The 13,976-nt window shown below is 42.0% G+C and overlaps 1 protein-coding gene across 4 annotated transcripts in view; it reads right to left on the minus strand.

Moving 5' to 3' along the window:
- The window catches only part of ASAP1 (ArfGAP with SH3 domain, ankyrin repeat and PH domain 1), a 395,104-nt gene that overhangs the window by 85,105 nt on the left and 296,023 nt on the right, over positions 1-13,976 (minus strand). For all 4 annotated transcript variants that reach the window (XM_008001545.3, XM_008001541.3, XM_073018360.1 and 1 more), the window contains 2 exons: positions 3,415-3,502; positions 769-817 (listed from right to left, as the gene is read on the minus strand). In XM_008001545.3, the coding sequence (XP_007999736.1) occupies positions 769-817; positions 3,415-3,502 (137 nt within the window). The remainder of the gene's footprint in view (positions 1-768; positions 818-3,414; positions 3,503-13,976) is intronic.

Here is a 13,976-nt window from a genome sequence, read left to right on the forward strand (position 1 = left end):
CCACTTTAACAAAAACATCCCTCTCCCAAGCAGCTGAGATTTGTAATAGTCACACACTGCCTTTTTCAGTCTAGGCAGGCTACAGGAAAGAGGAGGGAATAAAGATGGCTCAGGACCAGGGCTGGTGTTTTAAAAAGGGGCTAGGGACTATCTAAGGTTGCATACCTGGTCAGGTAAGTGCAAAACTCCAACCCAGGAGTATGTGATACCAACCTGGTCCTTCCCACTATATCAAGCTCCTTTTTATTGACTCTGTTCATCCCAGTGAAAGGCACAGGCCAGTGTTCCTTACTTTAGGGCCCGGCTCTCCTGCTCCTCTTACAGTAACGGTCAAGTGTCCAGGTAGGCTGGCTGATATGTTTGGCCACCAAAAACTGAGCAAAGGCCCTTCCTGAGGGCGGGGGATGTGATTAAAAGATGCATAAGGCACGGTCCTTGTCCTCAAAAAGCCCTTGGTCTCTAGAGGGCTGCAGACATGCACCACAGGATCACAGAAGGGTATGAAGAGACCACGGGCAGAGAGTAGGGAGCTATAACCCCAGAGAGTGTGAGGCTTGAGCAGAATCTTGCAGGAGGTACCAGAACTTATTGAGTAGACAAGAGGGAGAACCACAGACAGCGAAGAGCAACATGGCCCACAGGCAAGAAAGAAGCATGGAGCCACCAGGCAAGGTTCTTACAAATGAAAAGAAAATGTTAATGTATATTATAAAGAGAGAGGTGCTTTTTCAATCCAAGGTATTGCACCTTTATTTCAAAACTACTTACGCTACATAATCCTGCTCATCTTCCGCCTGAAAGTGATATGTTCTATTATCTAAAACAAAAAAAAAGAAAAATAAGTGAAACCTTAGAAAGCAGGGTACTTTCAAATATAACACAGATTTAAGTTCCTGGAAAGAAAACCAACCCAGTAAAAGTAGAACTTCAATATTATTTTAGTTTTACACCATTATGTACCAGGTGCCTTGTGTATATTATTGCTAATCTTCACAAAAGCCCTATCTGTTTCTCATTTTACAGACAAACTGAGGCTCCAAGAGGTTCAGTGACTTACACAAGGTCACACAGCAATAAAACAGCTACATGATTCATTCTGTCAAGATTATTTTTCTTAAGTGCAACAAGAATACAATGAAATAACCACAAATACCATGCAAACATCTGACACTGCTTTTGAATAAACAGTGAGGAGAGGGGAAGGTCCTATTTGATCCAAATGGATTTCTATGACAAACTGGAGAGTGACAGCTAATTCAGTATTTTCTGTTTCATTTTCAATTCAACTATTACTGTTTTTTTTTTTAAACCCTCCTTTTCAGAAATGATTCATTTACTGTTCCCCATGTGTTCTGAGACTTAACCACGGGGTAGCCCCAACACCCCTGACACTAGGAATACTATGCCCCAGATGTTGGGGCTGCTCTCTGGTTGAATCAGGTTGCAGGAAGAAAGGCTCAATCTCTGCTATCCATGTAAGGGAAGGAGTGACCTAACTTGGATACTTTGGGCAGGGTGTACATGAGGGAAGCTCTTTCTCAATATATTCAGGTCAAACAAATACATCCTGAGCACCTCCTGTGTGACTAGGCTAGGCAATCACACCCTTCATCACCCCTGGAGAGAGAGACAATGTGTATGTCAAAGAACACACCATGCTTAATATTACAGCTCATGACTGTCATCCTAACACTTTGGGAGGTCAAGGCAGGAGGACTGCTTAAGCCTAGGAGTTTGAGACCAGCCTCCGCAACATACAGATCCTGCCTCTACAAAAAAATTAAAAATTAGCCAGATGCGGTGGCGTGCACCTGTAGTCCCAGCTACTTGGGAGGCTGAAGCAGGAGGATCACTTGAGACCAGGAGGTTGAGGCTGCAGTGAGCTGTGACTGAAACACTGCACTCCAGCCTGGGTGACACAGTGAGGTCCTGTCTCAAAAAAACAAAAACAAAAACAAAACCCAAAAACAAAACAAAACAAAAAAGAACATGCCATGGGTGGCAGTGCCTGAGAGCTTTGGCTGAATCTCTGCTTTATTGCTGTGTAATCTTCTTTAGGTCACCGAACCTCTTGGAGTCTCAGTTTTTTCTTCTCTAAAATGGAAAACCGATAGGGCTTTCGTGAGGATTAGCAATAATGTATATAAGGTACCTGGCATGTAACAGATGCTCTATAACTGACAACTATTATTAATAACCTATAGATTCTCATAACTAGGGATTCTTGGCTTTTTGAAGTCATAAAATAATTCAAAATTTTCATATTTATTTCTCATCAATAACTCAAGAAATCTCTTGGTAATGAAAATCACAGGGAATCTAAACTTCATACAGATGCTGCAGAAGAAGGCAGCTTCGACTACACCTAAAGAGCCTCATGACTGATTTTATCTTTTGGGTCAGGACTGTTCACACAACTGCATCAGAAGGGTTTCAAAGGGCAGGAAAATATTTCTGTGCTTCTATATATAGGTCATCCACTTTGGCTGTGGGTCTGCCTTGCTGGGCTGTGATAGAGAAGGAAGGATACTTAAGATTAGTGTTGCAGGATTTCAGGATATTCATGGGAGTCACTTCATTGGCACTGTCATCCTCTCTTTACAAAGAGGTGTCCTCTCAGCTACAGTGTGGGTCGGTAAGCATACCCATGGGAACCAGTACAAGCACAGGTAGCTGGCCTAGAGGAACATCTCCCCCCAACTCTTTACACACTGTGAGGGCACAGGCTATAACCGGCTGTGGGGTGGGTAGCTCATTACACTCTCTCATCACAGGAGAATAGCAAACTCTGAACCATGAAGTAGAAGGGTGACAGGGTGCAGTGCCATCAATTCATGGAGGTTGAAGGCAGTTCTGCTTGGAAGCAAGGAAATGATTTTTCCTTTAAGAGTTAGATTTTGCAGGGATATAACTCTGGGCAAATGTGTTGTACAGATGTAAGGCACATCCGCATTCCCAAGTCTACATCTGTGCTTCTTAACCACAGGTACACATTACAATCACCTCAATCACCTAGCAGCTTTTTTTTTTTAAACTACGTCTGGGCCTTATACCAACAACTATAACTCAGTAGATCTAAAACAGAAAACGGGAATACACTTAGAAACATCTCTCCAAGGGGATAAAGCTGTGTACTCACAGTCAAGCATTGGTCTAGTTCAATGTACAAATCCTAGATTCTATTCTATTGCTGGTCAGATCTGACACTGCTATGCCTTGTCAACTGCCAAGTGGGCTCAGTGGAAATTAAGAGACCTGGGGCATCTTTCTAGAGCAGCACATGCAGGAATAACAAGAAACTGTTCCAATGCCAACTCTGAGGAGTCCCGCTTGGAAAGCTGCTGACCTGGAGAATGGAAATGTGTAGGTGTCAGAAGCCACGATAACCAACTCAGAGAGAGAAAAAGGACTCACGTGATATCAGGTCAAAAGATTTTTTGTCTTCGGCATTAGGTTTTACTTGGCAGGTGAGAAGGTTCAACTTAGCTGGTTGCCTGTTAGACTGGAAAAAAAGAGAAAATAGAGAAGTTATATACAGCTCTACTCTCGTCTGCAGGTTCAGTGCCCTGCAGGGCAGGTATGCGGTTCACAAGGCCTGCTCAGTGATACAAAAATACATTTTCAGCAATGAAGAAACAGACATCTGAGCATTGTTCCAAGTTTGCTGCAAGAAGACAACAGATCTGTAGGTTTCTGCCCTCAAATATAAGCTGGTAAGTTTAGTACAGCTTTATTTATCCCACTTGAATTATGAATCTCATTAAAGATGGAAAACAATTAGGAGTCCTACTAAATGTCTTTAAACTGTGCATAAATATCCTGGTGATTTTTCAGAAGAGAATAAAAAAGAATCCACCTCACTTCCAATGTACAGTGGGCATGGCCCATGGAAATGCACCTTTCTGGAACCTACACATACCTAAGCACCAACAGTTGGCACTTTTAATGCTGCATCTTACTGCGAAACATAGCTAAGCTATATTTCATTTATTCATTCAAAATGACCCCAGTAATCAATCATCCCCAAATTGATCTCCCAGGTATCCACGGATTCAAAAAATTTTGGTTGTGATGCAAAATTTACATTACTTCTCTCAGAAGTACAATGACAATTACTACCTGTGAGGCAATGCTTAATGAACCCCAATATCTAGAGAGAGAGAAAATTTGATAAGGATTTCATATAACTTATCAGCAAATCTCTTGGTCACACATATAAACAGACCCTACAGTATCTAGATAGTCACGCTAACTTAGGAATCTCACCACACATTCACACTGGTCAAAACACTCTCCTGCCTGCCCATGTCCAAGGTCACATGCTGGACAATGGCTGATACTAGGATCCCTCCTTCCTGCAGAAGCTGACCAAGGAATGAAATGTTTGAGTGCCTGGGCTGGGCTGTGCTCGAACACGAGAAGCCTGCAGAAATAAGCAATGAAACTCTTTAGTTGGATTTATGTCTCTGTTTCAATTGAGAGCTGTGGTTCTGAAAATCCTAGTACCAGGAGCATCTCCAGCTGAGGAATTAAAATTTTTAGGGAAAAGAGAGGGGGAGGGAGTTAGAGACAAGTCACATCGGTAAGCCTGAAACAACAGAGATGGCATACAAACAAGACAACTTCAATGACACACTGCTACCTCTCTTAAATAATAGGCATTAAACAATTTCTATTTATCTTCCTGTGTTCGCTGGACCATTTTTCAAGATCTTTCTCCCTCTATGATTTCAACGAGATTACACACAGAAAACAATGCCCTTTGTCACGTATCTATCTGTTCCAAAGCAAACTGCTTTGGGGGAGGAAGTAAGAGACCCCAGGGGATTCCGTTTTCAATGCATGTACCTTTGATTTAGAAATGGAACCAGAAGTCAAGTACAAGAGAATTTTGCCTAAGAGGAAACATTGCTTGGGAAGATTCCTATACTCCAGAACTTGTCACCAAACCTAGAAGGGGAGGCAGGAGCTTGTCGGCCTGCAAATTTTTCTTAGAAAATAGCTGAAGAGCCGGATGAGGTGGCTCAGGCCTGTAATCCCAGCACTTTGAAAGGCTGAGGTGGGCAGATCACCTGAGGTTGGGAGTTTGAGACCAGCCTGACCAACATGGAGAAACACTATCTCTACTAAAAATACAAAATTAGCCCAGCGTGGTGGTGGCGGGCACCTGTAATCCCAGCTACTCGGGAGGCTGAGGCAGGAGAATCGCTTGAACTTGGGAGGTGGAGGTTACAGTGAGCAAGACAGCACCACTGCACTCCAGCCTGGGCAACAAGAGCAAAACTCCATCTCAAAAAAAAACCAAAACAGCTGAAGTTTGGGTTGCTAAAGGCCTCAGAATCCAAAATCAGAATCTGCAGCCACAAAGCAGGCTTAGCTCACTGTAAAAACAACTGTTAGTTCTACATTTCATCTTTTTGGATGTTGATAAAATTACTGACTTTCTCATATAAATGACAACGGCATATGACCACCTGAAAAGGCAGCGACCCAGTTAATGGTAAGGACAACTCTTGCTATGTTATTGTGTTCCAATTTGGAAACCACATTTAAAGAAGAATGCAGAAAAGCTTGGGGAGATGAAGAGATGATTAAAAGGGTGGAAAATGGAAACTCTGAAGGTGAGTTAGAGGCGTTACTTAGTACAGAGGAGGGAAAGCTAGGGGGTGACTTAATGACCATCTTCAAGTATATGCAGGTTGTTATTGGGAAGGTTGGGCAGCTGTTTTCCATTAGCTCAGATGAAAAGAAATGTACTCCAATTGTAGAAGATGATTTGGGCTAGACATAAGGAAGAACTTCCCAAGCTTAAGTTGATTATGCATAATAAGAGGTTTCAGGTTTCGTAAGTAGGGAAGGACTGCCTTTGAAAAACGTAACAATTTTTAAGCTGACCAGGCGTGGTGGCTTGTGCCTGTACTCCTAGCACTTTGGGAGGCTGAGGCAGGCGGATCACTTGAGGCCTGGGGTTTGAGACCAGCCTGGATAACGTGGCGAAACCTCGTCTCTACTAAAAATACAAAACTTAGCTAAGCATGACGGTGCATGCCTGTAATCCCAGCTACTCAGGAGGCTGAGGCAGGAGGATCACTTGAGCCTGAAAGGTGGGAGGTGTAGTAAGCCAAAGTCACGCCATTGCACTCCAGCCTGGGCAACAGGGCGACAGAGCAAGACTCCGTCTCAAAATAAAAAAAAAAAAAATTTAGTAATTTTTAGACACTATTCACATTTGAACGTGACAGAAGGTTAACTTTATTTTTTAATTCTCCCAAAATCTAGGTTTCTGCGGTGTTTCTGAACAATCTTACCAACAGATACAACCAAGAGTAGATATAAATCTTAACAACAAAAAACAAAAAACAAAAAACCATACACTCAGCTGAGTATTAACCGCATTCAGGCAAGTTAAACAGCACCATTTACCTCTCATTTCTTTCTTTTTCTTTCTCCTTTTTGTTTTTATTGAGATAGGGTCTCGCTTTGTCGGCCAGGCTAGAGTGCAGTGGGGTGATCACTGATCACTGCAGTCTCAACCTCCTAGCCTCAAGTGATCCTCCCACCTCAGCCTCCCAAGTAGCTCGGACTATGGATGCACACCATCACACCTTTTTTTTTTTTTTGGTATTTTTTGTGGAGACAGTTTCTCTCCATGTTGCCTAGGCTGCTCTTAAACTCCTGAGCTCAAGTGATCTGTCTGCCTCAGCTGGGATTACAGGCGTGAGGCACCATGCTGGCCTCAGGTCTCAGCTCTCATTTCTTTCTTTAAAAAAAAACAAAAAACAAAAAACTTTTAGGTTTGGGAGTATATGTGAATGTTTATTATGTAGGTAAACATAGGGGTTTGTTGTACATATTATTTTATCACCCAGGTATTAGGCCAAGTACTCAATAGTTATCTTTTCTGCTCCTTTCCCTCGTCCCACCCTCCTCACCTCTCATTTCTAAGCAAGGACTATTTCAAAATATTTTGCTGATAAGTAATTTATGCCGTTTAAGTCATTCCATGATTGACCCACAACTTCAATGGTGATGACGTATGATGTTTATTCTCTTAGAAGTGTGTCAAATCTACTAGACTGACTTTTGCTATGTTAACATGAATCACATTTGACACAGGCACATCTTGCCTACCCATAGTGTTCTTCTCCAAACTAAGCTGCCAGTGAGGCACTTGACAAATGGCCATCATCCCAAATGTGACTTTGAGGAGCCAAGTACACGTAAGTTTTGACTATCTAAGCAGCTGACATACCCAGTGCTGACTGAGTCCATGAATACCAGAGGGGAGTGGTATGTTCCACAGAAGTCCAAAAACCAAGGCATTTGAAGCACAGAAATCACTACAGTAATAATTGTAACTTCAGATGTTTGTATAACTTTCCAAAATTTCAAAGCATTTTCTTGACATTCAGTACTAATTTATAGGTATATTGATTAGAGATGGTATAATCTTTCTTGGGATTTCAGCAGACTAAAAGTAAAACTGAATGATTTACTCTGGGCTACACCACAGTGGAACAGTTTAGGAAATGCTTTCATATTGTTTAAGTACAGGAGAGAAAAAAGAAAACAACACAGAAGAGAAACTCTGCAAATGTCTATGTATCTACTGAGTCCTTGCTGTTGATTCCCATTCTGCTCAGAATAAACACACATCAGCGCCATGACCTCCAGGCACCAACTGCAGGCCCCTTCTCGCACTCAGCTCCTGTCACTCTGAGTTGTTCTTTGGCTGAGGAGGGGCACTGGTCCCTCCTGCTGCTCACACTCTCCTGCAGGCCCTCTAGGACTCTCATCAATCAGCACCTCCTTAGAGCGGGCGGTACCTGGCCTGACCACCTCCCCATGATGTTCCATTCTTATACACCCTGCTGTATTTTCTTTCTGGCTCTTATCGCTCCTTATTTGCTTCCTGTCTTCCTTCTCACTGAGGACACACACATTTTTCTCATTAAAATGTGTTTGGCACACATCAGGTACTAGCAATATCACGGCTCATGGCAGCCTTGACCTCCCAGGTTCAAGTTATTGTCCTACCTTGGCCTTCCTAGTAACCGGTACTATATGTGCATGATACTGTATGTGCACGCCACCACATGAGGCTAATTTAAAAAATACGTATTTTTTAGAGACAGGATCTCACTCTGTTGCCCAGGCTGGAATGCAGTGGTGCAATCATGGCTCACTGCAGCCTTGAACTCTTGGGCTCAAGGCATCCTCCTGCCTCAGCCTCCCAAGTAGCTGGGACTACAGGCAAGCCTCACCATGCCTGACTAATTTTTAAAATTTTTGTAGAGACGGGTCTTGCTTTGTTGCCCAGGCTGGTCTTAAACTCCTGGCCTCAAGTGATCCTCCTGCCTCGGCCTCTCAAAGTGCTGGGATTATAGCCATGTACCACTGTGCCCAGCCCTCAATAAATGCTTACTGAATTAATGACTACATTCCAGGCATTTTATGTCATATGCTATCTCATGTACTACCTACCCTAAAGAGGGAAGTCTTTAGTTTCTTTTACTAAGAGAAGAAATGAATGCGCAGAGAGGTTAAGTAACATTCCTAAGCTCTCCCGGTGAGGAAATGGTTTGGATGGGTCAGAGCCCCCACTACTTCTCTTCTGCGTTCACTCTGCAGTCCAGCCTGGAAAGAAAGTAATCTGATATAGCTTGGGGAGTAACAGCTGGATGCCCAGCACACAAGAACATTTCCTCCTGATTACAGTAAGGGTTAGAAGTCAATGAAGCAAAAGCTCCAAAGATTAATTTCTATTTTAATATCTTCTTGGGTTATATGATTCTCCTCTAAGTACTTACTTTCATAATTGGGAAAAAGAGAAATTTTAGAAACCACTTTGAAGTTTCTACTTACTCATTCATCATATATTTATTAAGCCTCTACCACATTCCAAACACATCTGAAAAACACACGGTCCATGACATTAAGCATCTGTGGAAACAGACCTGACTGCGCATGGGGCCCAGGGAGCCCAGGGACCTGAGCTCAAGGGTGTGCACCAAAGAGGTAGGCTTAACCTTCAGAGAGGACTTGGAGGAGGGAACACGGACAAGCTGGGAAGCGTGAGGAGCAGGTCCAAAGGTCTGGGGCATAGGAGGGGATAAGCTGCAGGAGGTGACATTGAGCACACAGGAAGGGAGATTCTGTATGTGACACTAAAAAACTCACATTCCCATCCACGACTCTGGCAATCTACTGGAGAAAGTGGAGTGACCAGTTAGATCTGCATTTCACGGGGATGGTGGTGGGAGAGGTAGAGGAGGCAGAGAGAGGTTGAGAGAGTAAGGAAGATAAGCAATGAAATGAGGAGGGCCTGAATTAGAGCTATGTACAGTAGTGGTGCTGGTGGCCAGAGGCTTAAGACAGCTAGAAAAGGAGGCTTTTAATGCATCATTCCACAAGTAACCTTTACCTAGTATGTGAATTACTCAGTCCAGGAACTTGAATGGTGAGTGGAGAAACACATTGTTCCTGAAGGTTCTCTTGAGCAGCATCTCTGTCAAAAGCTACAAGAGCTTCTCTAAATATTGTTATGACATGTTTCAAAACTGACGATTCTACAACTCTGTTCCTTCAAACTCTGAGGCTTGTCCTTTTATAGGTTTTACTTCTCATTAAAATAAAACACATTCATAGAAGAAAATGAGACAGAGATAGTACAAAGAAGAAACCAAACATTAGTTGTTAATCTCACCTTTATATGCAGCAACAATCACTGTTAATACCTTAATTTTACCAAGATGTCTTTTTTTTTTTGACATACGTTGGTTCAACTTGTATATACTGTTTTGTAAACTGTTTTTCCCAATTAACAATATACACAGATGTCTTCATTTTACACCCCCTCCCCGACACACCCTCAGACAAAAGGAAAACCTATTCAAGTTTCTGATTTTTGAAAATGTTTCAATCAGGAAAGCTCTGGGTACATTTCATGAAGAGAAGTGATGAAGATATCCCTCTGACATAATAAAAAGTGGATGTTCAGCTAGGAAAATCATCAAACGTGTAAGTAGAAATGCATGCAGAAACAGAATACATTAATTCCAATTAATGTTTCTGTGTTTCCTAAAAGAAAATAAACACCGCACATTTGTCTTTAGACAGCTTAGTGTGCACCATGGTTCCAGTGTTGTTGCTGGAAGTGTAAAGTTGTTAGCACAGGCATATTTCTCAGTTAGCAGAAAACAGCTGCTACTGGCATTAGTACCCAGAAATGAAATTATTTCCTCCCATCATCTTACTGAATTGCTCTGCTTTACAAACAAGAAGTGAACATAATTAAGTACTTGGAAAATAGGCCTGACCCATCCAGGATGAGGCTGATGAGTGGAAAGAGGTAAAAATGACAAAGCTCTCTTCACTTCCTATGCTGGTGCCTGAAAGCAGAGCTGCTCAGACCATTACGGTCATTCCAAAGTTTTCATTCAATAAATATTTAGACACCTACTGTGCCCTACAGGGACATACATTTTTGGCATACGATCAATAACCACAACAACCCCCTGGCAAGAAATTAAGGGACCTGCTGAACACTTACCACTGCAGAGAGATCTTATCTCCAGAATTTTAGCAATCAAGACTATTGGCTTTTGACCTTCCAGACAGATAAAAAGGTAACAGTTTTTTAAATAACTGAGCACCTAAACTGCTAGGTACATTATATGAATTCTATTATTTAATTTTTGCAATGACTCTGTGAGGTAGGTACTGTTCCCAAACCCATTTCAAAAATGAGGTAACCAAGGATCAGGAAGGTGAAGTAAACTAACCTGTTTTACAAAAAATAAATGCCAAAGCTGAATTCTGAACAAATCTCTTCTCACTTATCACACTGTTTCTCTGTCAAGACAACCCCTTGGAAAACTTACAAAGTCAGTCAAAATATGGCTTTACTGTTTTGCCTTTTCTGGTTCTTACTGCCCTTAAATGGCCAGTTCCCTCATTTTCCCTCCAGATGCACGTTCCAAACTCCAAACTTACTACTCTGTGGCCACAACTAAAGCTCTCACATCCCTTGCATAATCCTTCAAACAGCGAAGAAGATAAGTAGCGATTATCTAACTGAAGTAATTCATTCTAGAGTGGATGACTGAATTCCCTTAACCCTCCCAACCATTTTATTAATTTTTTTGTCAAACATTTATCACTGTATCTCCCAACCATTTTAATAAAAGGACTCATTTCCAGTTGGCATGTATATGTGATAAAGAAATATTTGAAAATGGAGATCTCCAAGAAAATGTCTTTTCTTGCAGCAAGGAATCTGTTACCTTACTTTTGAGAGGATGTTTCACTCAAATCAACATTAAACAATCAATGCTACAATGCAAATAGAAAAAAAGAGCTTACTGGGGCTCCTGCTAAGACGCAGGGCTGATGTTACTGTATCCAATGAATATGCTAGTCATCCACGCAGACACTTCTGCAAATACATACTGAGTACCTACTATTTGATAGTATATAGAGTTTGGGCCAGTACAGGAAGAATTTTTAAATTCACATTTCCTATTTAACTACAGTGGCCACTTTATGTCATGTTTTCCAACAATGGTACATAAAACAAAAACCTTTGGAATATTTGTATAAAATGCATTAATTTGATAGTAAAACATCTGAGTTATGGGTTTTGTTTTTTTTTTTTTTACGAAGTCTCACTCTGTTGCTCTGTTGCCCAGGCTGGAGTGCAGTGGTGTGATCTTGGCTCACTGCAACGTCCACCTCCTGGGTTCAAGTGATTCTCCTGCCTCAGCCTCTCAAGTAGCTGGGATTACAGGCACGTGTCACCACACCCGGCTACTTTTTTGTATTTTTAGTAGAGATGGGGTTTTACCACGTTGGTCAGGCTGTTCTTGAACTCATGACCTTGTGAATGGCTGAGACAAAATGTGTTTGAGGCTTTTATTAGCCTCACACAGAAAGGGCAGTCTTTAAAGCAAGGGCATCATCATGTTGATGAGAACACAGCATTTACTCATACCGGGCTCCATGCCATGTGTTTTACATATACTTGCTCACTTAATTCTCATAACAACCCTACAACTAAGTACCACTATTATTACTATTTGAGAGATGAGGAAAATAAGGCACCAAAAGGTTAACTCTGCCTTAAGGTCACAGCTATTAACAACACACCATTAGGTCAAAGTAAAACTTTTTTGTTTTTTTTTTTTGAGATGGGGTCTCACTCTGTCGCCCAGAGTGGGTACGGTGGTGTGATCTCGGCTCATTGCAACCTCTGCCTCCTGGGCTTCAGTGATCCTCCGGCCTCAGCCTTCCAAGGAGCTGGTACAACAGGCATGCACCACTACACCTGGCTAAGTTTTGTGTTTCTTTTTTTTTTTCTGTAGAGATGGCATTTTGCCATGTAGCCTAGGCTGGTCTCGAAGTCCTGGGCTTAAGCCTCAGACTCCCAAAGTGCTGGGATTACAGGTGAGAGCCAATGTACCTGGCCTAAAACATTTTTAAGAAATCTATTATTTCTTATATTAGGAATGTGGGCAGGAAGTAACACGACAGCTGATGTCAAACTGCAGGTTCCTTGGTTTCACAGATTCAAATTTGTAAATCAAGACTTTAAAAAAGCCTTTTTACCCCTTAGTAAAAGTAAAAAAAAAAACTTTTTACCCCTTAACATATACCTTCGTATATGCTAAGAACCAACAGCATATACTGCAACCAAATGGTCACACTTTATAAATTTCTGGGCTCTAAATTAATGAGGTTTTATTCTACTCACTTGTCTACTAGAATTAGAGTCACACTGGAAGCATGCAAAATGACACACACTGTGTCAGACCTCCAAGGCAAGGTTTAAAAACCTCAATCCTCACAAGCTGTGAGTCCTGTGGTTTTGATCTGCAACCTCTTCTATATTTTAATTCTTCAACTTTGTCCTCCCTTCTTCATTTACGGAACACGTTCCTTGAAGGAGTTTCTACTAATCTCTGTTCAACATGAAAGCCAGAGAGATTTATTTGGCAGGTCCTCAAATCCTAGGCAGTATCAGCACCACGACACCCTTGCTATTCCAGAGGATTTGCCGGACTTAAAAATCAAAAGTGCATTGCTTGCTGTCTGCTGAAGCCCAAATGAGAAACTGCTACAAAACACCTGACTTTAATGGAGCCGCATGCTGGGAACCGAGGTTTCTTCCAGTTTGGAGGCAATGTAATACTCTGTTAATTTGGAAAAGGAATTTATTCATACTTTAAGGTCCATGGTAGAGTGGAGGGAAAAGTCTGATTTTGGAGGCAATTAGACCTGGGTTTGAGTCTAGGCCCAGGCACACATTAATACTGCCATGAGCAAGTATCGTGGCTCTTCTGAGTCTCATGCTATCTCACCACGATGAGGGAAAACAATGCCATCTCTGCTGTGATAATGAACTAGGCAATGCTTGACAAATGTCTGGTGCTACACTTCCAAACGGGAGGCAGAAAAGGCTCTGGACTTTACCTTCTAGGGTTCATATCTGGCTCTAGCACTTAATGTGACTTTCAGGCTTCCTCCTCTCAAAAAAGGAGATTAACAGCTACTTCCTTGTGAAGGTGTTATGAAAGTTAAAAAAGAAAACATATGTAAAGTGTCTAGCATGTAATGAGTGTTCAATAAATGTCACCTACTTTCTTTTGAGACAGGGTCTTGCTCTGTCACCCAGGCTAAGTGCAATGGCATAATCATGGATCACTGCTGCCTCGACCTCCCACTTTCAATCCTCCTGCCTCAGCCTCCTGAGTAGCTGGGATTACAGGCATGTGCCACCACACCCAGCCTTTTTTTTTTTTTTTTTGGTAGAGACAAGGTCTTGCTACAATGCCCAGGCTGGTCTCAAACTCCTGGACTCAAGTGATCCTCCTGCCTCAGACTCCCAAAGTGTTGTTGGGATTACAGGTGTGAGCCACTGCACCTGGACAACTATCTTTATAATTACTAATTATTCCCAGAATATCTCCTCTGATGGT

This window comes from Chlorocebus sabaeus, chromosome 8 (assembly GCF_047675955.1).
Source record: "Chlorocebus sabaeus isolate Y175 chromosome 8, mChlSab1.0.hap1, whole genome shotgun sequence".
NCBI lineage: Eukaryota > Metazoa > Chordata > Mammalia > Primates > Cercopithecidae > Chlorocebus > Chlorocebus sabaeus.